The 24,332-nt window shown below is 32.1% G+C and overlaps 4 protein-coding genes and 1 non-coding gene across 5 annotated transcripts; 1 reads left to right on the top strand and 4 right to left on the bottom strand.

The window, feature by feature from the left end:
- Window positions 1-1,580: 1,580 nt before the first annotated feature.
- On the bottom strand, window positions 1,581-11,294 carry LOC119840789 (protein disulfide-isomerase). Its single transcript, XM_038367531.1, has 10 exons — window positions 11,022-11,294; window positions 10,684-10,881; window positions 10,162-10,433; window positions 9,200-9,367; window positions 6,804-6,913; window positions 6,206-6,326; window positions 4,339-4,505; window positions 3,212-3,377; window positions 2,627-2,716; window positions 1,581-2,330 (listed from the first exon to the last, which is right to left on the bottom strand). Exons 1-10 carry the CDS (start codon window positions 11,167-11,169, stop codon window positions 2,283-2,285), a joined length of 1,488 nt encoding a protein of 495 aa, XP_038223459.1. The 5' UTR covers window positions 11,170-11,294; the 3' UTR covers window positions 1,581-2,282.
- Window positions 11,295-11,751: 457 nt separating this feature from the next.
- Window positions 11,752-14,594, top strand: LOC119840790 (methyltransferase-like protein 22). Its single transcript, XM_038367532.1, has 6 exons — window positions 11,752-11,908; window positions 12,347-12,425; window positions 12,502-12,612; window positions 13,061-13,252; window positions 13,650-13,817; window positions 14,264-14,594. Exons 1-6 carry the CDS (start codon window positions 11,906-11,908, stop codon window positions 14,551-14,553), a joined length of 843 nt encoding a protein of 280 aa, XP_038223460.1. The 5' UTR covers window positions 11,752-11,905; the 3' UTR covers window positions 14,554-14,594.
- A 202-nt stretch (window positions 14,595-14,796) lies between these two features.
- LOC119828201 lies at window positions 14,797-16,743 on the bottom strand. Its single transcript, XM_038350302.1, has 5 exons — window positions 16,662-16,743; window positions 16,543-16,587; window positions 16,006-16,475; window positions 15,705-15,870; window positions 14,797-15,155 (listed from the first exon to the last, which is right to left on the bottom strand). Exons 1-5 carry the CDS (start codon window positions 16,741-16,743, stop codon window positions 14,917-14,919), a joined length of 1,002 nt encoding a protein of 333 aa, XP_038206230.1. The 3' UTR covers window positions 14,797-14,916.
- Window positions 16,744-17,037: 294 nt separating this feature from the next.
- On the bottom strand, window positions 17,038-24,304 carry LOC119840884 (polycomb protein suz12-B). The gene is made up of 9 exons (XM_038367661.1): window positions 24,141-24,304; window positions 24,004-24,050; window positions 23,636-23,923; window positions 23,064-23,274; window positions 22,484-22,716; window positions 21,875-22,091; window positions 21,046-21,251; window positions 20,015-20,289; window positions 17,038-19,684 (listed from the first exon to the last, which is right to left on the bottom strand). The coding sequence occupies exons 1-9, from the start codon at window positions 24,238-24,240 to the stop codon at window positions 18,994-18,996; spliced, it is 2,268 nt and encodes a 755-aa protein (XP_038223589.1). The 5' UTR covers window positions 24,241-24,304; the 3' UTR covers window positions 17,038-18,993.
- Window positions 20,570-20,641, bottom strand: Trnad-guc. Its single transcript has one exon. It is a non-coding gene; the product is annotated as a tRNA-Asp (tRNA).
- Window positions 24,305-24,332: the final 28 nt, after the last annotated feature.

Here is a 24,332-nt window from a genome sequence, read left to right on the forward strand (position 1 = left end):
GTAACAGTCGATAGAATGATTAGTGGCGTTTTAGGTTTAGAGCGGAAATCAATAATCAATTATATCGTATAGTACTAAAGGCCTTAAACGTGGGACCTTACAAGTTCTCGACATGCTTGCCGACTCATAAGTAATAGCTTACCATTATAGCCTTGCACTTAGTATAGGTAGGTATATTGTAGAATTTTTCAGCTTCATACAATTTTTGTCTATGGCCATTCGACTAGACACAAAAATTTCTCACTAACTTCAGTTCACAACTGAACATTTTGCCTTTGTGTGGACGTACACGAAAATATATGTGATAATATTGTATTGTTTTTATATGTAAAGGTATTTGAAAGTGCAGCATTTTTGTGAATAATCGACCGTTTATTGTAATACAAGTATACTTTTTATTATCATGGGTTTCTTTTGATTCATATTTAACTATAATTATCGTTTGATAATGCATTTTAAAAACTTAATTATAAAATCATAGTTTCCATGTGTATGAAATTAATTATTATTAAATCTATATATATGTAATGTTTTATCATTGGCTTTATAACTTTGAGCTGAAAGAAAAAACATCTGAGCAAGAAATTATTTATTAAATAAGAAAATGTCATTAGGTTGAGTGTTACTAGCGTCATGTAGACATGTGGTGTACTCGCTGGAGATCGCGGCTTCACTCGCGTGGTAAAAAATGGCATATGTACCTACTTATTGAGATTGTAATACGCTTTTATCTTTGTACTCAATTTCTTACAAAACCCAGCACCTGTTTTTGTGTTACAAACTTGCAAACATACATCCATCTATTCTTGCAAACTTGCTTATAATTTGAGTAGGATATTAAATTGTTTTCTATGTTACACAAATACTTGGTCTTCATTTAAACGATTAAATCTTCACAAGACTTGTGGTAATATCAACTATCAGAATCCTAAAGGAAAACGAATAATTTCAGAACAAACACTTCGCATTATTTCACAAAATGGAACTGATGTGTATACAGCCTAAACTATTCATATGTGAAGTTATTGCTCGTACGATAATATCGTATTATAAACGCCTGATCTTTATCAAGCCAATGGTTATTTTTAATTAAATTAACGCCTACGTTTTATAATTCGAAACCATTCCATTCGACTCACTTGTATGGTTAATGTGATAATTAAACATGGAACAAGCTTAATGTTAATAATTTAAAAGAGTTATTTTATGTTTTAATCGTTGTATGTAAGTAAATAAATGAAATGTGCGAATTTATTGTTTTATTTTTCTCCCTTTGCAAATTTCCACTAGCACCTCACTGCTCAGTTTATCGCCATATATTATAATAAAGATGACTAGTGTATAGTATGGACCCTCCCTCTCTCCCGCTATAAGCGCACGCATCTGCGATCTGCAGTAAAAAAAATTAAAACGTCAAATGTTCCGATTACAAATCTTTCATTGCTTTCTCTGTATTTTACTGTGGTATTGGTATACCCTGACTTTAATTAAAACTTACTATACCGTCTTTAATTAAAACTTTGTTCACGGTTACCTTATAGATTATTATTACATTTGAAAAGGTAAATGAAAAACGGACATCATTTAATATTTTTTATTTATCAATTTCTGTATCCACAATAATGACAACAATGCGGATTTGATTCAAATTAAATATTTACATTTAACAACCGAACTCGACAAACACGATCTTAATTTTTCTTCAAAGCACCTTTGATCTATGTATTTTATATAAAAATAAATGCCAATTTGGCACAAAACCATTTTACTTAACCGAATGTCCCTTGTGATGAAATAAAACGTTGATATACAAAATATAACAAAAATAGAATTAAAAGCGACGTACCGCTTGTTCGCTGTAACTCAACTTTGTACTTAGGAATGTAAAAAAATTCCATTATGATACAGAAATTATAAATATACACACATACATAATCTAATGCTGCTGATTATGTAATAAATTATGCTTTACCGAATAAATTACTGAGAAAATTGTTCATCCTAAACGGATCAAACTTTAGGATAGAGTATTAATGGAAAAAGAATATCATAGACAATGCGGCCACTGAGAATAGAGTGGGGCCCTTATTAATCTGTTATAAAAATTGTTTGTGTCCAACGACATTAAACGTAACGAAATGAAGTACAACCTCAACACAATATAAAAATTAACAGCCTAGCTTACAAAATGCACATGTTAAGTGTTAATTCATAATAATTATAATCTATACAGTACAATATAATCTATGGAAGTCTCAAAAGAGCGGGAGCTTGATGACAGCTTATAATTCGTCTCTGGGCGCCGATTCGTCGTCTTCATCTTCCTCCGACTGTAATCAAGAAGAAGCGATTTATATTTGTTACATATTCGCAACATTAAGTAATTAAAATATTCTAATAAATTAGGTATCACAAGTTGTCACAAATAGTAAATTAAATTGAAATCGGTGTTGTTTATTTTGACGAATTTTCAAAATGTAATAAAAGGATGACTTCTAAAATTATGTTGTGTTTTATTCTCTGCCTGTTTGTATTTGCCTATGCAAATGATAGTTAAATGAGTTCCTACTCTTATTTTAAAACTCAGATATATTCATTAAACATAAATAATATAAAATAAACTCACCACAGATGGAGTGGGCTCTGCTCCCTCACCGTCAGTCTCAACGAACTTGGTCATGGCGGCGAGTGTTCGCTCGCCGTTGTAGTCTTTCACCTGATAACATTAATTCGGTATTAATTTAAATGTATCCAATTGAGTCCATCCATTGTAAAAAAATATATAAAAAAATGCTATGAATTTTTTTTTTTTTATTTAAATATAAACCAGTTATTCATTTTCATTCAGTTATTTGATAGAATATAGTAAATATCCGTGCGAGTAGTAAAATAAATATGTCTAGTTAGATCACAGTAATGATTATAATGAATCGTAGTATCGGCATGAAAAATAATTAAAATCAGTAGCATTATTGGTTCAGTATAATCAGTAGCGACAGTATAATCAGTCCTACTGTCAGCATAATCAGTAAGATTTGTATAATTTAATTGTATATTCAAAAAAAATTTAAATTTGATGTCTGCAGATAGTTAAGAGGCTAGACAGAGAGAGAGAAAGAGATATATAGGATTATACCTCGATGCAACATCTCATTAACCTTAATAGGGAATTTCCTTTGATGGCGATGCATATGATTATAAAGCACAATACCTGATTGTCCTTAGTGTAGAGCTTGATAGTGGGGAATGACGTGATCTTGGTGTGCTCCAGCTCGTTGGCGGTGGCGTCTATCTTGGCGATCACGACGTCGTCGTCCTTCTCGAAGTGCTCTCCCAGCTTGTCGTAGATCGGCACCAGCTGCTTGCAGTGGCCGCACCTGTTGAGCATTTTCGTTATTAAATGTGTTTTTTTACCTGTTTTCTATTTTCACGTTTTTAAGGGATGGATATACTCTTGAGAAGAGAAAGAGAGAGAGAACAAGAGAAAGCATGAGAGAGATAGAGAGAGCAAGAGAAAGCATGAGCGAGAGAGCAAGAGAAAGCATGAGAGAGAGCAAAGGAAGCATGAGAGAGAAAGAGAGAGAGAGGGAGAGAGAGAGATAGAGAGAGAGGGAGAGAGAGGAGTTTCACGAGTATTTCCTGGATGGAGTTTCGCGACAATTCTATGAAAACACCTATTTAATCAATCTAAGAACGAAAAAAAGGTGTGTAAAAAAAAGGTGTATCTAATAATGAATAACTATATCGCCGTTTCAGTAAATAGTAACCAAATTTAATCAATACAATAATTAATTACACGTATTCAAAATCGATTCACTTTATTATTAGTATTCTTTCAACACTTGAACAAATTACATTACATCATACGTGTGACAATGACAATAAATTTACGCAATGTTTGCTTTGTTAATACCGCTTTTGTTACGCGGTATATGTAATGTCACCGAGTCGATAAATAACGTATTTATTACGAAAGAATTAAATTTCTCCTCTGATCATACAAATAAGTAAAGGAAGCCTATTTTTTTTAAAGGAGTTTTAGAAGCAATTATTACATATAGACGAGATATAGAAAACCCTTTCTCTATAATTCACTAAAAATATCAGTTAAAGTAACAGTTAAACAAACGTAAAAATATTGTGGAAATTACAAATTATCTAAAATATGTACATGGAACACCAAATAAAACCTGTACACTTTAATCGAAATAACTATAATCATCTAATCAGATACCCAATACAAAGGCCTCGTTGCTTTGCCAACGACCTGGCTTCTAAAAAAAAAAAAGAAAAAAAAGGAGAAAAAAAAAGAAAAACAAAAAACGAATCTCTACTCACCATGGAGCATAGAACTCGACGAGGACCTTCTTGTTGCTGTCAAAGACGACCTCGTCGAAGTTGCTGGCGACCAGCACCTTGACGGGCTTCGCCGACCAGTCCTCCGGCAGGTCCTCGCTGAGGAGGTGCTGTTTCAGAGTGCCCGCGAAGAACGATTGCACGAATTCCTGATGATGGGATTTTTTATTAATTATTGGATTTTTTATATCTTTTTTTGATAAAAACGTATGCATACGTTATTTTTTATGTGACGATGATTTTTATGTGAATATGGGACGGTGGGTTATAGGTAAAAACGGTATCAAAAAAAAAAACACACAAAAGCCTCAAAAAAGATGCAATGATAATTTATATTTTAAATGTTCTGCTATGAATAAGATGATGCATATACATCCATAGCTGGCATTCTTATTTACATTTGTATAATTATTGATACTTTTGGCTTTTTCATTTTACACCTTAATAAATAGCGTAATATCATCGATTAAATTATAACGTGTATTATATTTAAAATTATACCGATGAGAGTTGAGACCACGTGGCGCGGTATTCTATGCCATACAAAGGTTAATGTCGCAGCTGTACGGGTAACGAGATAACGCATAATGTAACAATACAATATCGATATAAATACTCAGAGAACAATGTAGATAAAATCAGCGCCTTAGTGACATAATATTACAATTAGTAACGAATACAGCGTTATCAACGTCCGCCGCGATATACGATTCGTGTCGCGTTCGCTTTGTGTACTTATAGTCGTTAATATAATTTTTAAGGGAAAACCTTATGATACGATTCTCCTAATATCACGAGATTGTAGCAAAAAGAATTTAAATACATTTTTGACGATGTATTTTTTTTAATCACTACACTTATGGTATAAAACAATTTCTATGTGTCTGTATGCTTAGATACTCAAAATTACGCAACCGATTTTGATGGGGGTTTAATTTTTTAAAGATATATTGTTTTAAGAGGAATGTATAATGACATCTACTAACTACTCCGCATTAAACGCGTGCGAAGCCGCGGGTAAAAAGAAAGAAATAAAATAATATTTTAAAAGACACGACACTTATACGTCTTTAACGTCTTTATAGGCTCCAGTTTCTTATCTACTAATATTATAATGATGTAATATGAAGATCAAATATATAACGTTAGGCAATTATAGTTCATGATGAGTAAATTTATTTTTAATAACCATCCTCCTCGTATCCGATCTGACATTGTAATCAACTTTATTCATTCATCAAACAGTATTCTAATTCAACATTAATAATATAACATAATTATGTAGTTAGAGATCATGTATATTCGCCTGCGCCTGCGCCTACGCATTTTTATTTTCATTTCAAAAAACGTGTATTTTAATGGCAAATTCTTCAAGTAAGTACTTATTATCGTCAAATATGTTTTCGCATTGTACCAATACGCCTATGCAATTGATTTTACACTTGTGATAAGACCGTGGAAATCGCAATAAGTTGTTTTCAAACTGTTAAGCGTCACTGTGGCGAAATTAAACGACACAGCTTATAATTTATCGTTTTATTAAAACGTCATATTTCTCGAATCTTTATTTCTATAACTTATTGCGATTTAATTGTTTAGATTATTTACATTTGTAATAGTGTAGCATTGAATTATGCACACAGCATTAGATTAGTTTTTATAACAAACTTCAGTTCTCTCTCTCAGGCTTTGCTAGTATCGGCCTATTCCCGAATGTAATCTATCTTTTTCACAAAATTTCATTCAGATACGGCCAGCCGCATTACGTTGTCGTACATAATATAAGCTTATTGAAAGTTAAGACCTTTAGTCTCTCTGAAACAGCTGTGCAATTACCGATGTGACTCACCTCAATAGCGTTGGCGGTGAGCTCGTTAGTGGCCGGCTTGTACTTGGCCATGTCTTGTTCCAATGCGATCAATCGCGCCGAGGGCACCTCATCCTTCTTCATGCCGAAGAACTCTAATATTCTGTGGGTAAAATTATACATTTGAACTTAGGTCTTTGTTTAATTAAAAAAAAATGCTTAACTCATTGTATTATGCAATGATGTGACATACAAAAATAATAAAAAAATTAAATCAAATATAAAAATTATCAGTTACATTCATTTCATTGCAACTCATTTCAATGCTATAAAATTAAAAATTTAAACATAAATTTCTTGAAATACAAGTATCAATATGATATGTATATCTATACGATTTCATTAATATAACCACTAAGACAATTCAGGTCTTTATTTTCTGTTCTAAAAATATCCTTACCGCCACATAATAGAAACCTAATTTTAATGCTTTTATCACAGGAAATAATTAAACTGACAAAGTACCGCTGGCGATCGTTTTTTCTATAATGTCCAATAATGTATATATCCAACAAAAGAACGTCTTAAAAGGCGTCCGAAATAACGATTATAGGAATATTACATTAAAAAATTTTAGTACCTCTGGTGGTCGTCTTCATCGGTGTCAATAGCCACGGTCATGATCTTCTCGCGGTAAGTCTTGGCGACGGGCTTCAGGACTTCTAGGTATTTCTCGAAATCACCATTTTTCTTAAACCAAAAAATAAATAATCTTTATAACTCTATATTATAATCTAAATTTATCTGTAGATGAAGACACATTGAAATGTCTTTTCTATGCATTTTAGTAAGTCCCTTTCACGTATCGCGATATTTTTTATGTCATACATCACGTGAAATAATTAAGTATACACACATAACGCTCAAAAATTGTCCGAAGCAAAACTCTGCCTAGCAGTTTTTCTATAGATACATAGAGTAGAGTTTGCACATTTCTGCCACGAAATATGGTGTCAATTTCATCATGAATGTTTAATACCACGCCGCTCGGACATTATTAAAGACCTTTTAACATGCGATTGTTATTCTAGTTGTTTATAGAAAGAAAATGATGTCGAAATTCATCGCGATAGAAAATCGTACGTAAATTTTAGTAGAAATTACTTAAACTTTATTTAAATAAAATAGAAAACTGCTTCCAAATTGTCAGAACTAGACCATGGTAGGCACGAGAATCAAAAAAGGAATCATAAAAATCGGTTCACCCAGAAAAAGTTACGAGGTTACAAACACAAAAAATACGGTTGAATGGACTAACTTATTTTTTTGAAGTCGGTTGAAATAACTGATATATACAAGATTTTTTAATCTCTGATTTGTGTAAATATATTTAGTGTAACTAAAGAGCCATTTCGATACGGTGATATGATATTGACTCGCGACATTCGACACGACTTACACGATTTCCCATACAAATAATTATGTTTCCACATGATAATATCTGCGAGACAAATCCGTGAAAAGTCCGGATGCAAATTGCGTGTAAGCGATAAATCTATGAATAACAAACATCCATTTTATATTCTGTTATCATTATTTTCGTATCGTATTATTGCTTTTTTAACATTATTTTGGTGACATGATCACCTCCGCTCTAATATAATTCAACAAAATAACGGACCCACTAGTAAAAAATATCGAAGATTGTTTACCCATTAGGTTGCGTCGAGGGCAATGATCTGTATAGTTCAACGACCCAATGGTCGTGAGGAATATTAAATTTTATTAAATGCGTATAAAAAAGTAATGGCAGTTTTAATTATGTGGTTTATTTATTAAATTCATTTCTAAAAACGAAAAAATAATAATAATCGACAACTACTTTTATTTTGTAAAAATTATAAATAAAATTCCACATATTTATAAAAAAAACCCCTATATCATTGTTAGATTAAATTAGATTAGATTATTCACGAATTTAACAGATATTTTCAATATATAAATGACTCATGATATTTCATGAAGTCACGCAAAAAAGTGATCAACTTTCACAAATCCTGAGAGCTATGCCCCAATAAGCATCAAAGAGCATAATCGAAAGCCGGTGTGACAAGACGAGAGTCTTATTTGCAGTTAGTCACTCGGTTACTTTCCTAGCTGCAAGTCTATGTCCGGTCATTTTTTGTTCCCACTACGCGTACCGTTAATGATTTAATTACCAATGCGTGACAAAGGATGAACTATAATCGTATTTGTAATTGAATAAACAGACGTCGAATAGAACGCATTGTTGTTTTTTTTTTTATCAGAAAATATTGTCATTTCAAAACTTCAATGAAAATGTTATTTGTAACATGTTAAAGACAGTTTTAATGCAAATTGAAAATTTAATAAGTTCAAGAAACCGGTTGAGCTGTGGAAATTGTACTCTAAGGTTGTTTATGAACGCCTTACTGGGGTTAAAACAATTCTTAACCACATTTTATTGGGGTGGTTTAAGAATAATTTAACAGAATAATTATGCGATACTGCTTTATAAACTTTGATTGACGAAAACACTATCGCCTAAGCCTAATATAATAACCAAAATTAAATATCCTACTGAGCCGATTAATAAATGCTATAACTAAGTTAAGAAGTGGGTTATTTTTTGCACACCACTAGTTACTTTCACAATTCGTGAACATCGTCGTGACCTGTTTAATGCGCCGTAAAATGTTTTGTGATAGGATGGAGCACAGATTATAATAAACATAAATGAATATTAATATCGTCTGCCGCTGAATATAGATACTATAAAATATATGTAAATCGCCGCTCGCGCCCTCGTCCTGTTTGCACAAGACTTGAAATATCGTTATTATAATAATTATTACTTAAGCTTTTAAATCATTACCCTTACTATTGTATAATTGGTTTTTTTAAGCCATTTTTCATTTTTATACTCAAGAAATTATTTTTCGTAATAATTAGAAATTACTTCTTCTTTAAAATACTAATGATAAAAAACGATTTTGTGCATTTTTAACAACTCACCTTGGAAAGGAACAACAGGAGGTGGTATTTAATCTGTCCGCCGAAGATCTTGGAAGCGGTCTCGTGGGAGAACTCGACAACGGTGGGCATGCTTTGTACAAACACCCAGTTCTTGAAGATGTCCTCTGTGAACTCTTCGCCTTCAAACTTGACGCTTGGTTCTTCGAACTGTACAAAAAAGTTTAGTCCTTTAATAACTGTTGCAAGTCTATAAACTTTAAAGTAATCTATAATTTGCTCTAAGAAAGAACATTATGTGAAAACTCTTTTTAAAACCAATTTTTTATAATTAATTATTTCCGGTTAAAAAATATTTTACTAATAAAAGATATTTAATTTATTTACATTAATAGCTCATTTACATAATAAAATTCTTTATATGGTGATTTAGAAATGGCTAGAATTTTTTTTTCTCAACTGGCATTACTCTTTAGTTTTATTGAAATTATGGTAACATATTCTACAATTCCAATAATAAATTCATATTATTTTGTCATAGTAAGTTATCATTTAGTTCCTAAGGCAGTTTTAAATGGTGTGGTAGATTTAATCTAATAATAAAGTTATTCATTAAAATATATAAGTCCCCTAAAATCAATCACCCAATCAATTTCATTTTATAATTGCACTTATATGTAATTAAATTAGTCCACATACAAACTGTCTCAAGATAAAAATAGTAGAATTGAGAAAATATTAACAAAGATAATTTACATGACCGTTGGGGTCATAATCAACCTAAAAGTTTCACATTTATCATTACAGATAAAAACATGTGCATTTCGAACAAAATTTATATTCAAATTAGGAAACCGGTTGATACTATCTTTTAATGTGTTTTATTCTTATTAAATTGCCATGTTATTTGAAAATTTTCCCTTTAAATATATTAAAGAAATAATTATTATTTTTTTTTGCAAATTCTTATCACAAAGTTAAAATAATACATTGATATTACTTACATTCTTGTACAGGACAACATCTTCTGGTTTAGCTTCAAGCTCTTCAATGATCTTCTCATCAGAAACAAGAGCGAATACTTGGTCATCAACCAAACCAGCAGTATTTACAAAAGTAACAGCCTTCAGTGTAGTTTGGTCAGGGAAGAAACCAAATACAATTACGGGGTTGGCGGCAATCAGCTCTTTAGCCTGTTCAGCTGATGCAACTGTGGCAGCTGGAGGTCCAGTCTTCTTCTTCAACCAAGCGATGATGTCATCAGCTTGACGGCCACCTGTTATGAAAAGTTATTAAGGAAACTTGAAAATGAGTTTTAAATGATGCAATAAACTTTTAATTTCAAAATCATTTACGTTTTAAATCTATTTATTCACATGATCCATTAAATGTAGTCACATGTTTATAATCATATATTAACAGCCATTGCAAATGGATATTTATAAAACAAATAATTTTCTGGCTATTAGACCTTTAAACAACCATCAAGATTAAGAGTCACAACTATAACATTGATAAAAACTTACCGGTATAATCAATAGGGCTGCCGTTCTTGAAGAAAATAAGGGTTGGGTATCCCCTAACTTTGTAATTTTCGGCCAGGTCTTGTTCTTGCGTGGCATCGACTTTGGCGAGTTTGATTGGGGAGTCTTCTTCAGCCAACTTTGTAGCTGCTTTGGCGTACTCCGGCGCGAGTGATTTGCAGTGGCCGCACCATGGTGCATCTGTGACGTAGACATATACGTAGAAATAGAATGCCGCCCGGCATGCCGACAATCAAGACAATGCATTAGTGTTTTTAAATAAGAAATACATGTTACAAGATTATATTTACAATATCACAATAAATTTAAAAAATACTCACAGAATTCCACCAAAATAAATTCTGTCTTGGTAATAATATCATCGAAAAGGGGTTTTGTTAGAACAAGGACATTGTCTTCAGTTGGAATTTCGTCTCCGATCGCGGAGCCCAAAAGGGCTATCGCCAAAAATGATAAAACAATTCTCATATTTAAATATTCAAAGTATCCAATGCTACAACAATCTTCTGCTCGGAAGACGAAACTCTACAAAATGCCGAAAGTGCCACTTCTCTCACACCCGCACCGACTGTCTCACTCGACGTGGCAGCGTCGATCGTGTGTTTTGCTGTGATTGGTCGATCTTATTTTTTTATTTTTGTTTGTCACTATAAAGCCATGGATAACAAACTATCTATATTGAATGTATGATAAATGTTGTATAACCAACAACACATAAATAATTTTTATTTTGATTATATTACTATCAATTAAATTATTACTGTTTATGTTTGTTATTTACTGTTTTTTATTTTTATTATTACGATTTGGCGTAACAAAATACTTATAGAGTTTGAGTTTAAAATTCCAGATGCAAGTTTCGTTGATTTAACCTCTGTACGTATTTATAAAAAGCTTTATGTTTATATTATACAACTTTTATATACAAAATGTTGTAGCAGATTTAACTTTAATGCAATCAATCTTTCATGCTTTATTCAAGTGACCAAAATTAAAAACGCACATCAAAATATGCGATTACCAATGTCAATGTCAATGTCAAATAATCAAACTGAAATAATTGAATTGTTTTGATTAAATTTTGTTTTTAAGTACTATCATTTTTCAAGTTTGCATTATTTAATATTTACCAAAGCTTTTGTTCTGTGTAGCTCTCTGATAAGTTTTATGTAACTGAGAATGCAAATAATGAGAAAAATTAATAATGGTGGGTACGCAACTTATTTTCATTAAATATTATATTTTGATGTCTTTAATTATCTTCTTAAATCCCCTTCAACCCTTAGTACATATTTGATATTCCAAACGCTTGTCGTAATCCATCACATGAACTGGCCTTCAATCTTAAACTAGTCTATTTATTTTAGAATTTTAAAATTGGACTTCATCCAATTTTTAACTCTACTTCCTCGCTTCAAATGGAACTTGAATGATATTTGTATTAAAATTATTAATTACGGTAGTACTTAATTTATTAAAATCAAATATTTTGATTAAACATTATCAATAATTGCAATTCAATTTCATATGTAGACAATTGTAACTAAAATACATTTTTAATCTTTAAAAGTTTAACAGATTAAGGTTATTATCTACTGCTTTGTGCTTTACATTTACATATATAAAATCAATGTCTTTATTTCAGATGTCGGAGATGACAGTAGTTTCAGAGATTTACGATGAATATAATTACAAAACAGAATGTAAACCATCTAAAATTGGAAGTATGTAATTATCATAGTGTTAAAATAAAATGAAAAAGTAAAAAACATAATAAAAATTTATTCTATCTTATTGTAGATATAATATCACAGTTTCCCTTCCTCCTACCTAGGGGAAAAAGTAAAGTAAATGTTGATGAAGATGATGATTTGGACTTACAGAGGCCAAATAAAGAAGTTATTAAAATTGGTAAGTAATATTATTGTTTAAACTACATACATTTGATATAATAGCCATGGTTAACAGCTTAACTTGTGCAAGTCCATTATAAAAAAATGACCATGTTTTTTCCGGGTGATATTCCAATTTTAAATTAATCCAAAATAATTAACATGCATTCTATAAAATCATTATTTGCAATTAATTTCCGTTATTGATAATTTTATTCTAGAATTTTAGAGTAATTGTGAAAATAATATGTTGTTTTTACTTATTTGTGAGATTGCTGTTGTCTAATTGTGAACCATTTGCTTGCAATTTAAACTTATATTTTTTCCAACCACCTAGGATTGAAGATAAGATTTTTATTCAAATATCAACCCATAAGGATATCCATATTGCATGAAAAATTATATCTATTTTTTTTTGCTAGTGAAACTCCAGGCATATCCAGTGAATAGTTTATCAATATTTTCAGAGCATAGTTCAAAAACAAAGATAGCATTAGTTGGTTTGCAAGTGTGGCGAGGAGCTTTCCTACTTGGCGATTTATTAATACATTTGGGTGTTCGTGGAGACTTGAAGGGGAAAACTGTTTTAGAACTGGGTGCTGGTACAGGCCTCACAAGTTTTGTTGCAGCTATATATGCAAAGAAAGTTGTGTGTACTGGTAAAAGATTTTATTATCTATACCCAATTCATATAATAAAATAGTAACTAGACTATTTCGTTACGAAATATATTTTAATAATAGAGTAATTGTGATTGTGTATTGTGTGTTTTGTATTATGTTTGTATGATGGATCCCAAAACAATAGTTAGTAACATTTTTTAATGTATAAGTCACACAAAAACCATTGGACAGATTTTGACAAAATTTTATAAAGTGTGCCTATCCATGTATTGTGGATAGATTATGTGTAATAGTTACAGATTTTGTCATCAAATAATTTACATACCCAAAAATACTTTTATGTACCATCTTTGACTTACACTATAAAAAAAAGTTCCATACAAGAATAATAGCAATTTTCTGACAATTTTACCTGTATTTTTATTCATACCAGATATAGATGTAGGAGGCATATTGGAGCTTATTAAAATCAATGCAAAGTGTAATGAAAAGCTGATAAAATCACAATTCAAAGTGCTGCCATTGGACTTTATGAACACAGATTGGAATTCGATTCTATTGAGAGAAATCCAACAGACTGATATTATAATTGCTGCAGATGGTAAGACGTTAATTTCCAAGTTCCAATTACGTTAATTTCAAATAAAAAGTTGAATAATTTATTGAAAATACAATGGCATATCATATCAAAAAATTATATTTAAAAATAAGAATAAAAAAAGGAAATTGAATTCATATGTTATTAATACATTGATGACCATGTAATTAATGAAATGCCATAAAAGCATGTCCTATGCAATTATAACAGTGAAATATAATTTTTTCTTTATGTAGTAAAATTAATTTTTGTAATAGATATTAATTTTCAAAGAATATTAATAGACAATAGTAATTCGAACAAAGCGAATCCGAATGCTTAAATGATGTTGAGCATATACTATTTCACTCGCACTTTAGCGATTATCGATTGCTATCTTACTCGCACATATAAGAGATATAATTGCCGAGCTATTTTTGGAGTTCACATGTGAATTTTTCCGATTTCAGTAATATACGATGATGACGTGACAGCAGCGTTCGTGGCTACGATACAAAAGATGCTCAATACAAATCCACCAAAGACATTGTACATTGTGCTAGAGAAACGCTACGTATTCACCATAGAGCATATGGACTCCGTAGCACCGTGCTATGAAACATTCCTAACTTTACTGGATAAGGTCAAAACGGATCCGCGTTCCAATTGGACGGTGGAACAGTTACCTCTCAACTTTCCTAAGTATTTCATGTACGAGCGTGTGAAGGAATTGGTGTTGTGGAAAATTTGCTCTAAATGACGCTGTTATAGATGCTATTGTGGAATAAATTTATTCTCGTATGTGGTCGTTTCATTTGTAGATGAGAATTTTATCGAAAGAACATTTAATAACAATGTAATTGAAGAAATTATTAAGTATAGGTTTTATAAAAGCTTTACCTACTAAATGTAATTCGTAATTCCATTTTTATATACGTTCATTGAGAACAAAAAAGCGTTATTTTGGTATAAAAACTTTATTTGAATTTAGAATACATAATTACAGTTATCAGTTTCGTTAATGTCGAATAAATAAACGTAGACAAAACGCGACGTTAATAATACAATAGTACAAAATAAATATAAAATTAAACATATTACATGCAACTGATAGGCAGGACTACTATTTTTGCGTGGGCCAAAGTTCATTATACTTCGTTAGATATGTTTTTCTAAGTTCAGAGTTACGTGCTTGTTGATCCTTTTCTTTGCTCAAAGTTTCGATGCTCTGTCCAACGCAGAGATCGCCAGTGAAGTGAATAATCACGACTTGCGTATTAAAAGACACGTTTTTGTCTGGGCCATGCTTCGTATAATTTGGATTTTGTCCACACTCCATTTGGTAAGCCAACATGTCCTCAGCTGTGTGGATAAAATTAAATCTCTAATATTATTTAACCAGACTATTAACTTTAATAGATATTATTATTACTCTTCTTGAGTACCCACTAAATTATTTAACAAAGGAAATAATGTTTATAGTACGATAATAATAGTAGAGACACTTCAAATAAATCTCTATTAACATTCCCAAGTGTCAAGCAATTTTAAAAACAGGGTAACTATATTAGTCATTAATAGTTGAAATGTTTGAGCCGGGAAAGGCAAGGCGCTGCTGAAATTGCGTCAAGAGAGCAAATAAAATGGACATTTTAGCTTGACAGCACTCACGTTGTGACCTCTATTATTTTTGGAAAGACAAATAAATTTAACTTTAAGCATGTCCTTAATATATCTATAGTTATGCAAACGAGCCGGCAGTTATACAGCTGCTCCCCATAAAAGCAATTGAGGGTTCATGTCTCTAAGCAAAGATACTCAGGTTCTTGGGCAATTATTAGTTTATAAGGATTGGGACAGCATATAACTAACATATTTAACAAATTCTGTCAAAAATACATAATATATTACTATAGTCATCCGTATCTTGGGCTGTAGAGTCACCAGTGCATTCGGGTCCGCATCTACCATCTTTCAGGATTCCGCGCATCGTTGTTAGTTTACTGATTGCCTTTTCACCGCTTTTCGTAGTTTGTTCATTCTTATGTTTGTCAATGTTGCGTAGGAATTTCTTCATCTACAATTTCAGATAGAACATAATTTTATACTGCAAATATTTGAAAGTACATATTTCACATATATTGTACATACTCAGCAATACAAAAAAGCGTTATTAAAACTTACTCTTTCATCTTATATAAACAAAACTAACCGTCTTAGATATTTTTTTAGGAGGATCTTGATAAGATATTTTAGGTTCTCCAGGGTTACTGCCTATCACATACATAGTACTTTTCGGAATATTGTAATCTGAGTATACTGAAGATTGTGCTTCCAATGACTCTTTTTCTCTCCCTGACATAGTTGACGATTTACTGTTAGTTGGCACATAAGGAGACTTGCCAGTACTTTCAGATTGCGATTTTTGTATTGCTCCTCGGTTTTTATTTTTCTTTCTAGGTACAGGGGCATCTTCATCATTTGACAGGCTTTCTTCGGAAGTTGAGGGAAATACCTCATTCAAACTTAACACTTCGACATTACAATCTTCTATATTTGCTGGATTATCGATGTCGGCCACTTGACAAAGGTGGTCTGTCGAATGGATGCTTATAAATGACTTTTGGCCCGCGCATAGCGCCACATCTTCGCCTGAGCTTGAAGATTTCTTCGATACTGTCACTGCAAGTACATTTTATTCAGGATTTTTTTGCATTTAAGCTTAGTATAACATTGACTGTGTACATACCCGCATAAGTACGGCTTTCTGATGCATTACAAGCTATTGATTCATCTAGAAAATACAAAATTCGAATTAAATTGTGCGTATAGCTTTAGTGTAACTGGAATTAAAGTATTTCAACCTACCTTCACCTTCTATGCTATCATTAATCGGAGTGTCTATTATACACTTATCAGTTAATTTATTAGCATTCTTCGAATGTGACATATTTAAACAGTAAATTTCAGTTTGTAAGTTTGTCAAATGGCTTTCATTTTTTACTTTATTTCTGTCACTTGACAATTCTAATTTTAATTTTTTATTCACGATTGTAAGTTTTTATTCAAATATTGCCTTATGTGTCTCCCTCACAAAAAAACATAAGGTAGTTTGCTTTTATGCACGCAATACAAAATTTACTAGTACTTGTATAGTTATATCCTATATTAGCATTTGGCTCACCCTTTTGGGCGATATACAGCATGGTTTTTAGTCTACCCATGTATTAAAAAAAAAACAAGATTTGTTCAAAATAATCATTTAATATTTCATTTATAAGTACAAATCATTATCGAACATTACTTATAATGGAACAATACAAAAAATAACAAAATTGATGGAAAAAAAATAATCAATACTTAGGATACAAATCCTATGTTCGCTTCATGTGGGTAAAAGTGTAAACTGTTATCATTAAACCTTATGCTAATATCAGAATCTTTGAGAATTGTAAGGCAATGAATATTGCAGTCTTGTCGTAATGTGGTTATGACTTGGGGACTTACTTCTGGAAATTCTAAGCTGAAAATAGACTATGACTTATAAATATAAATGAATGTAAATAACAAAGATTGATTTTATAATATAATGGTTTCAACGACAAATTGCATCTCAATTTTAATACTATTGTTTGAACATTCACATAAGTTTGAACTCTACAAATATAACTTTAATGTTTAAATATAGTTTAGGTGAAATTATAGAGTCGTCATCGTCTATTTTAGCTCATTAATAACAATTTTCATAAATTTACGCATCTATTCCTTCACAAATACTTTGTTCTTTTTATTTCGAATTCATTGATATAGTATTAACCTAATGACTTCAAAACCAGCTTGTTGCCTGTCTGTAACAACCACGTGGGCGAAAATAATCGATTAAAAAATTCAACGGAATAAGATCAAATTTACTTAATCACGCTCACATACTATATCAACGCATAATTCATAACTTCTACTTATAAGGATAGAATTCTCAATACGTTTAGTTTCTTATTTCGAGCACTGTTTACTATCAACCACAACAGGTGCGTAGCTATAGCTAAGTATATATATAAAAGTACATTATAATATAATATATAAATCATTATCTAAATAAGTATAAGATTATCGGCAAGATTAACTTGTATCATTTCATTATAATACTACAGTTATTTACATTTTATATCTATGGAAAAATTCTATGGAGAAATCCCTTGTTTGTATTTATAAATATTCGGCGGTTAACTGAAATGTAATAAATTCCCTTCAAAATACATAAAATCGACAAAAATTAATTAAAAATCGATAGTGATATCAACAAAAAGACACACTCTGCGTCAATAATAATAAATTTAAATTTGGTATATCAATATTCTATTTCATAGAATTTCAGTTTTTATCCAATACATAATTTAACGCAAATTGGCGTTATTTTTATATTTTTCATAATTTTCAATAACCCAACATGACACATAGTTTAAGCGAGTTTAAGAACACTACACAAGCTCCATCCATCAGGCCATTAACATTATTCAGCATACATACTCAAAAAATTTACATATAATTTTAGTCACTGCACTAAAACGTTGGTAGACCTATATATAGCTACGCAACTGCATCACAATCAATTCACCTAAACACTGACATACATTTACAATATTCAAACTTTTTACGACCGCACAAAATTATCTACTCCATTTTCCTAAGAACTTCAACTAATTTCAAACATTTCTTTGCCTTAATCTATTTCTGTAAAATTGACTCTAATTGAGAACTAAATACATTAAAAATATCTCATGCAAGTCTTCGATCAGTCTATTGAATCTGGATCTGTAATTGTATTTCACTTGAGCGGATAAATTTCCATGGATTTAAAAATGCCTTCTTGTTAACTTTATTTACAGCCATGCATCGCTGACGAAGTGAAATAAAAATACAATATAATTATTGCTTCAAGGTATCAAATGAAATAAGGAGCGAGAGATCCACGATCAAGAGAAAAGATAAGAAAATACGTATAATTTAGCAAACTTAACTATTGCCATCCATTTAATGGACTCCTTAAATATAACACAATCGGGCAATAAAAAGCATCTATAATTTCGCCGTGTCAATGAACATTTTTTAATCACAAACAGATCACTGGAAATAAATTATCGTATGAAGATGCACTAAAGCCTCAAGAGGGCCAGTCCTTTGATCAAAGGCTGAGCTATCGCTATACGGAACTTTTCCTCTCCGATATCGACGATCGTTTCCTGCTCTGGATGCTTCCGGAGGACATTTTCCGTTTGCTCTCTCCGTTGGGAGCCGGACTGGCCGACTTGAAGTTGGAACTGGTGCTGGCCATCCTGTTGGCATTCTGCAGGTTCGAAGTTTTTCTTCGTACTGAAGGTGAAGCGTCGACGTTCAACTTGGCAGAGTTGGTTTGGGGTTTCTGCTCAATGATCACCGGTTGTTGATACTTCCCCACCGCGTTCCAGTGCTCTCGTTGCGCTTTCAACGACTCCCTCATCTTCTCTTTGGCTTCCGCGTTGTCGGCGAGCATTTGGTTGAGCATTTGAACTGTCTGGTACAACGCCACCGAGCTAATCAGCCCGAAGTCGTGCAATGAACACATGTGGAGTATGAAATTTCTGTACAGGTTCTTTTCGAGGAGCTCCTTCCCCTTCATTTGTAGGAACATTTGGCAGGCGAGCGGTATCTGACAGTCGCCCACGTAATTGTATTTCATGACATGCAAGTTCCACATCTTCATGAGCTCTTTCTCGCCCTCGTTGACGTCCGTGAACTCGTCTATCATCATCATGGTCTTCTGCTGGAGCCATAGTGGATCCGTTTCGCTTTCCGAGTCTATGTCTAGCTCGTTAGGGTACACGGGCAGGCATGTTATCGTGTGGTGATATAGGCTGCATTGAAAACGGAAAATGTCAGTCAAAAATTCAAGGTATGTACATGATATAAAGCTGGTTTTATATGAAAATGTTTGCGTAACATTCAAAACGGGAAAACAGTAATGTGACTTAAAATTTTTAATACTTTGTTATAGAATTAAATGCAATTTATAATTAAACATTCTATGGTACAGTCTAAGCTTCGTCCTTTACTTTACCCCGTAATAGTGTATAAAAACATTATGCATTAATTCATTGAATTTATAAGTAAGCAATAAACTGGAGCTAGCTCATCTATCCACAACAAAACACCCACTCCAAACTTCCAAACAAACGAGCAATTACCGATTATGCCCCGTGATATACGGCCGCTGCGCGTCCAGCAAGTCATTGTCATCCAGCTCCAAGAACTCAGCGAGGCTGTGTCTGGTCTGGCGTCTCCTCGCTCGGGGCCTCCAGATGAGCAGGTGTGTGAGCGAGGCACGGCGCGTGGGGCCCGCGCGGGGCCCGCTCGCGGACGAACGGCCCTGGGACGCGATGAGATCGTGAGGGGAGCCCGTGTAGGAACCGTCGTAGAGCTCGTTTATTGATACGTCTATTCGCGCGCCGCCGGGGATTGGCTGTAGAGACGGGAAATATTAAAAATTAGTTTACAACCCGATTTTAGATATTTTTTTTATTCTAAATACAATATGAATTACAAGAAAATTATTAAATGCATGAACATATAATTACTAAACCATTGCAAAAATGACAATAGTAATTAATACGAAATTTAAATATAGTATAGTGTTCACACTAAAAGAAAAAAAAAATACCTGAAGAATTGCAAATTAAGATTAAATAAAATTTAATTGTGAAATATACAATAAGCAATTTAAAATGAAAAAAAAAAGAGTTCTCTCCGGCGGGGAATCGAACCCCGGTCTCCCGCGTGACAGGCGGGGATACTGACCACTATACTACCGAAGATTATGTTTGCTGTGTCGAAATAGTCGATCATAAGAATCAATGTGAGATAAAATTGAGATAATCATTCTTAGTCTATGCTAAAACACTAATATTATGAATAATATGTAAGGATATGAGTCATGACGTGGCGTAACTTAAATTTGCCCTTTGATGAAATGGCTTGTACCGCGTAATTGTATGTCATAAAATGAATAAGGAACTAACTTGGTACATTAAATTTAGTGTGTTTAATCTATTTCACTTTTTATTTATAGTAGTCAACAATTTTACCGTCACTAATAATTAACAAAAATAGTGAGTGCTTATAGTATATTGCTTGAACAAAAAATTGCTATAATTTCAGAGTATCCACTTAGTAAGAATCTCATTATAAAACCATGTTAAATAATAACAGCATTACTCACAAAGTATGTAAAGTTGAATCTTGAATGGCACAATTTCAGGTGTTTCAACAACGAATACAGAGTCCCACAATCCAGTGAGCACCAGGGACAATGTAAATCGTCACACGCCTCGGTCTGTTGTCTTGAATTGTTGTTATATAGGAACTGGTAGATGATCTGTTGCCTCTTTGTTTCGCCTTCACTTGTTTCCAATTTCACTTTATCATCTGGAAATCGAAATATATAAATTTATTTACAATGTGAATGAAATGCAATATAAATAAATGATATCATTGCAAGTAATTACACCACATATTGTATTTGTATTCCAATGATATCAATATTAATACTAAGTACCAATAATTATCTTAAAACTGATATTACTCAGATGACGAGAGATGTAGATTAAGCATTAAAGATTGTTTAGATAACACAGTTATTATTTAATATTTTCATAGCCAACCCAAATATGCAATTGTTATACCAAATTTAGGTCCTATGAATTATTAGGGCTGCTAAGAATTATGATTAGTATTCAGGATAATGAAAAGGATTCTTCTATATACCAACAAAGAAAATTTGAACAATTGTTCTTAATACAAAAAGAAACACTTTTACATGGCATCAAATGCATGGTACATGTACAATTTTTATCTGTCTGCTTGTTTTTCCAGCTATCTAAGTATCTTAGCCTACTTTTTATTACAATACTCCCAGGTGATCATTGGGATTTAAAGGAAAATCTCATTAACACATTTGGAACTGTGGGGATGCATTGAGTTCTGTCATTAATGCTTTAGCATTCAAATACTAACAAATAATTTTGTATGATTGTTAATGTTTAACTCACTTGTCTTATTGTCACTAGCACCACATTTACTTGTAGATATTCTATCTTTGCTTGCATTGGATTCCTTTTTAATTCCATTAGTCTCATTAGCTTGGTATAATTTTGGTCTATTCACAAGTCCATTCGTTGGTTCTTGGCTCCAACTTAATTTGAGTTTTAAGAGTGGTCGAACTTTGAATATGTCAAATGGGTTAGTCTCTGAGTGCAATTCATTTTCCTGTAATCAATATGAGTTGTTTGGGAATTAATACTGTAATACCTTACAATACTTCCTAGTGATGAAACTTGGTTGTGGCATTTGAACATTTTAATTACTTTATATTTTAAAAATTTTATCATGAGTTCAGATTTGATTGTAATATTATAGAATAAAAATTTTGTTGTATTTACAGTGGCATTTGAATCCTTGTTTGTAACTAATTCAACACTATAATATATAACTTGGGTGACTTATATTTAACTGAGGATTGTGAATGATCAGAATGAAAAAGTATTGGTTAAAATAGTGGCAAATTAACCTCTTAACAGACTTATAAATATAGTAAATATCATTAATATGTACTATGACTATAAGTAAAATTACTTATAAGCACAATATATACAACTTACGTTAGGTATTGTTTCCCACTGGGCCATTAAAGCCTTATGGGGTGATCTAGCTATTGTAGCACTCCTGCCTCCAGGAGTTGCATCATGCAAAACCAAATCATATTCTCCATTTGTAAGAAGGCATCTGTTGTGTTTATCATAGACAATCAATTCACTTCCATAGAGCTTGCTCCATTTATTATCTGAGGGGCTTGAATTGATATCAGATGACTTTATACGCTTTGTAAGTGGTTCTGAAATCATAATTTATCTGTTAGTAATTAGTGCATTTGATTTTACATAAAATATTATGTAGGTCCTGCAGATCAAATATCCTCTGATCATCAGACCAATATCTCCAACTGGTCATCTTGCTCAAAAGAAAATAGCCTGTGCCTTTGTTTTAGAACTTATTTTAGTTGCATGGGGCTCTAAAGATTCCTATACATCATTGTTTTCATAATCACTGAGTTCCTTCAACATCTTTTTGTAAAAAATACCCCTATATTAAATGTTTCAAGGAACACATATGGGTTAAGAAGTAAAAAAAATCAAATATTTATTTTATTAGATAAAGGATAAGGTATACAAGTATACTTACCATCACTATCACCATTGGTTATTTCAGTGGTATTAGCTGTTCCATTAGTGTGACTTGTTGACTTAGTTACCGTTACTCTGAGCATGAGCATATAAGACTTAACGTTTGGACCCTGAGATGGACTGAATGTATCACTCGCTATGCTGACTGCGGATGCCATTGCAGGGGGCTCGGAAGATGAAGGATTGAGAGGCACAGAACAACTGCCAACCTTAAATAAGAGTATTGATATTGATATATAATTTGAATACAGACAATGGAATGATGATAAGGAGGTTGGAATGTTTTATTTAGAATGTATAAGCATAAAATTTTATCTGTTTCCATTACAATGACAGAATGTTTTATATGTCCATAAACTTATTATTAAAAAAATTATGTACTCATCATTAATTAATCACAATGATCTAATGTTTAAAAATTCATTAATTTAATAAATTAATTTAAGCATTTATTGGTGTGTTGATTTGTTACATCAGCTGATACAAACACAGACAATACTATAATAAAAAAATATATACATATTAATAGTAATTTTCAATAATAATTCTAGAGTATTATAATTTACTTACTGAAACTTCAACAATGGCTGATGAACTTTCTTTCCTTTTCTTATGACAGATCTTTAACAATAACGTTTCTACTTTCACTTGGTAATCTCTTGAATCATCTAAGCTCTTGTCATAAAATCCTAAGAAAGTTAATGTCATGTAACCCCCAAGGCTGTTTGGTTGTAAGTCAGTGCTTTTCTTCTGGGTAATTTTTTCTAACAATGAATCTACTTTAAAACCTACACGACTTTTATTACTGCGAGACATCCTTCTTTTCATATACGATAGCGTTCTATTTAGAAATATTGGCTGAAAAAGTAATTCATTGCCTCATAAACAAGATCAGTTCGAATAATGGTAACTTCAGAGAGAGTAAGTAAAATACGTACCGATAACATGTTACGAGTTCGTAAAAATCTATAAATCTGTGTAGGCTCTGAAATTTAAAACAGTTTTGTTAACTTCTGTTGTGTGCAAATTAAGGCTAAGCATAGCTCAATGAAAAAGCTCACAAAACAGCACTTACTTTCGAATGCTTGCAAAAATAGCTCATGGTCTGCTTGTAGGTGATCTATTTTAGTATTTTTGTTTGTTTCGTTGTCTTTGTCGCGCTTTTTGGGAGGCATTTTGTTCTTTAGCTAGTTATCACAAATTGGAACCGCCAAGTTCAACAGTTCGTTGACTTCAGTTGACAGCGTCAGGTCAAGCGACGGTAGTG

Source organism: Zerene cesonia, chromosome 7 (assembly GCF_012273895.1).
Source record: "Zerene cesonia ecotype Mississippi chromosome 7, Zerene_cesonia_1.1, whole genome shotgun sequence".
Lineage (NCBI taxonomy): Eukaryota > Metazoa > Arthropoda > Insecta > Lepidoptera > Pieridae > Zerene > Zerene cesonia.

Excerpts from the sequence above, each read along its gene's own strand:
- LOC119840789 (XM_038367531.1), bottom strand. The coding sequence starts at position 11,169 with ATGAGAATTGTTTTATCATTTTTGGCGATAGCCCTTTTGGGCTCCGCG. Across the intron at positions 10,434-10,683 it reads CAGCCCTATTGATTATACCG|GTGGCCGTCAAGCTGATGAC; the intron begins GTAAGTTTTTAT and ends TTTTCATAACAG. Across the intron at positions 6,914-9,199 it reads TCCTGTTGTTCCTTTCCAAG|AAAAATGGTGATTTCGAGAA; the intron begins GTGAGTTGTTAA and ends TTTTGGTTTAAG.
- LOC119840884 (XM_038367661.1), bottom strand. The coding sequence starts at position 24,240 with ATGCCTCCCAAAAAGCGCGACAAAGACAACGAAACAAACAAAAATACT. Across the intron at positions 23,924-24,003 it reads GAACTCGTAACATGTTATCG|CCAATATTTCTAAATAGAAC; the intron begins GTACGTATTTTA and ends TTACTTTTTCAG. Across the intron at positions 19,685-20,014 it reads TATATCACGGGGCATAATCG|CCTATATCACCACACGATAA; the intron begins GTAATTGCTCGT and ends TTTTCAATGCAG.
- LOC119840790 (XM_038367532.1), top strand. Across the intron at positions 12,426-12,501 it reads TAAACCATCTAAAATTGGAA|ATATAATATCACAGTTTCCC; the intron begins GTATGTAATTAT and ends ATCTTATTGTAG. Across the intron at positions 13,253-13,649 it reads AAAGAAAGTTGTGTGTACTG|ATATAGATGTAGGAGGCATA; the intron begins GTAAAAGATTTT and ends TATTCATACCAG.
- LOC119828201 (XM_038350302.1), bottom strand. The coding sequence starts at position 16,743 with ATGTCACATTCGAAGAATGCTAATAAATTAACTGATAAGTGTATAATA. Across the intron at positions 15,871-16,005 it reads CTAAAAAAATATCTAAGACG|ATGAAGAAATTCCTACGCAA; the intron begins GTTAGTTTTGTT and ends CTGAAATTGTAG. Across the intron at positions 15,156-15,704 it reads CCAAGATACGGATGACTATA|CTGAGGACATGTTGGCTTAC; the intron begins GTAATATATTAT and ends TTATCCACACAG.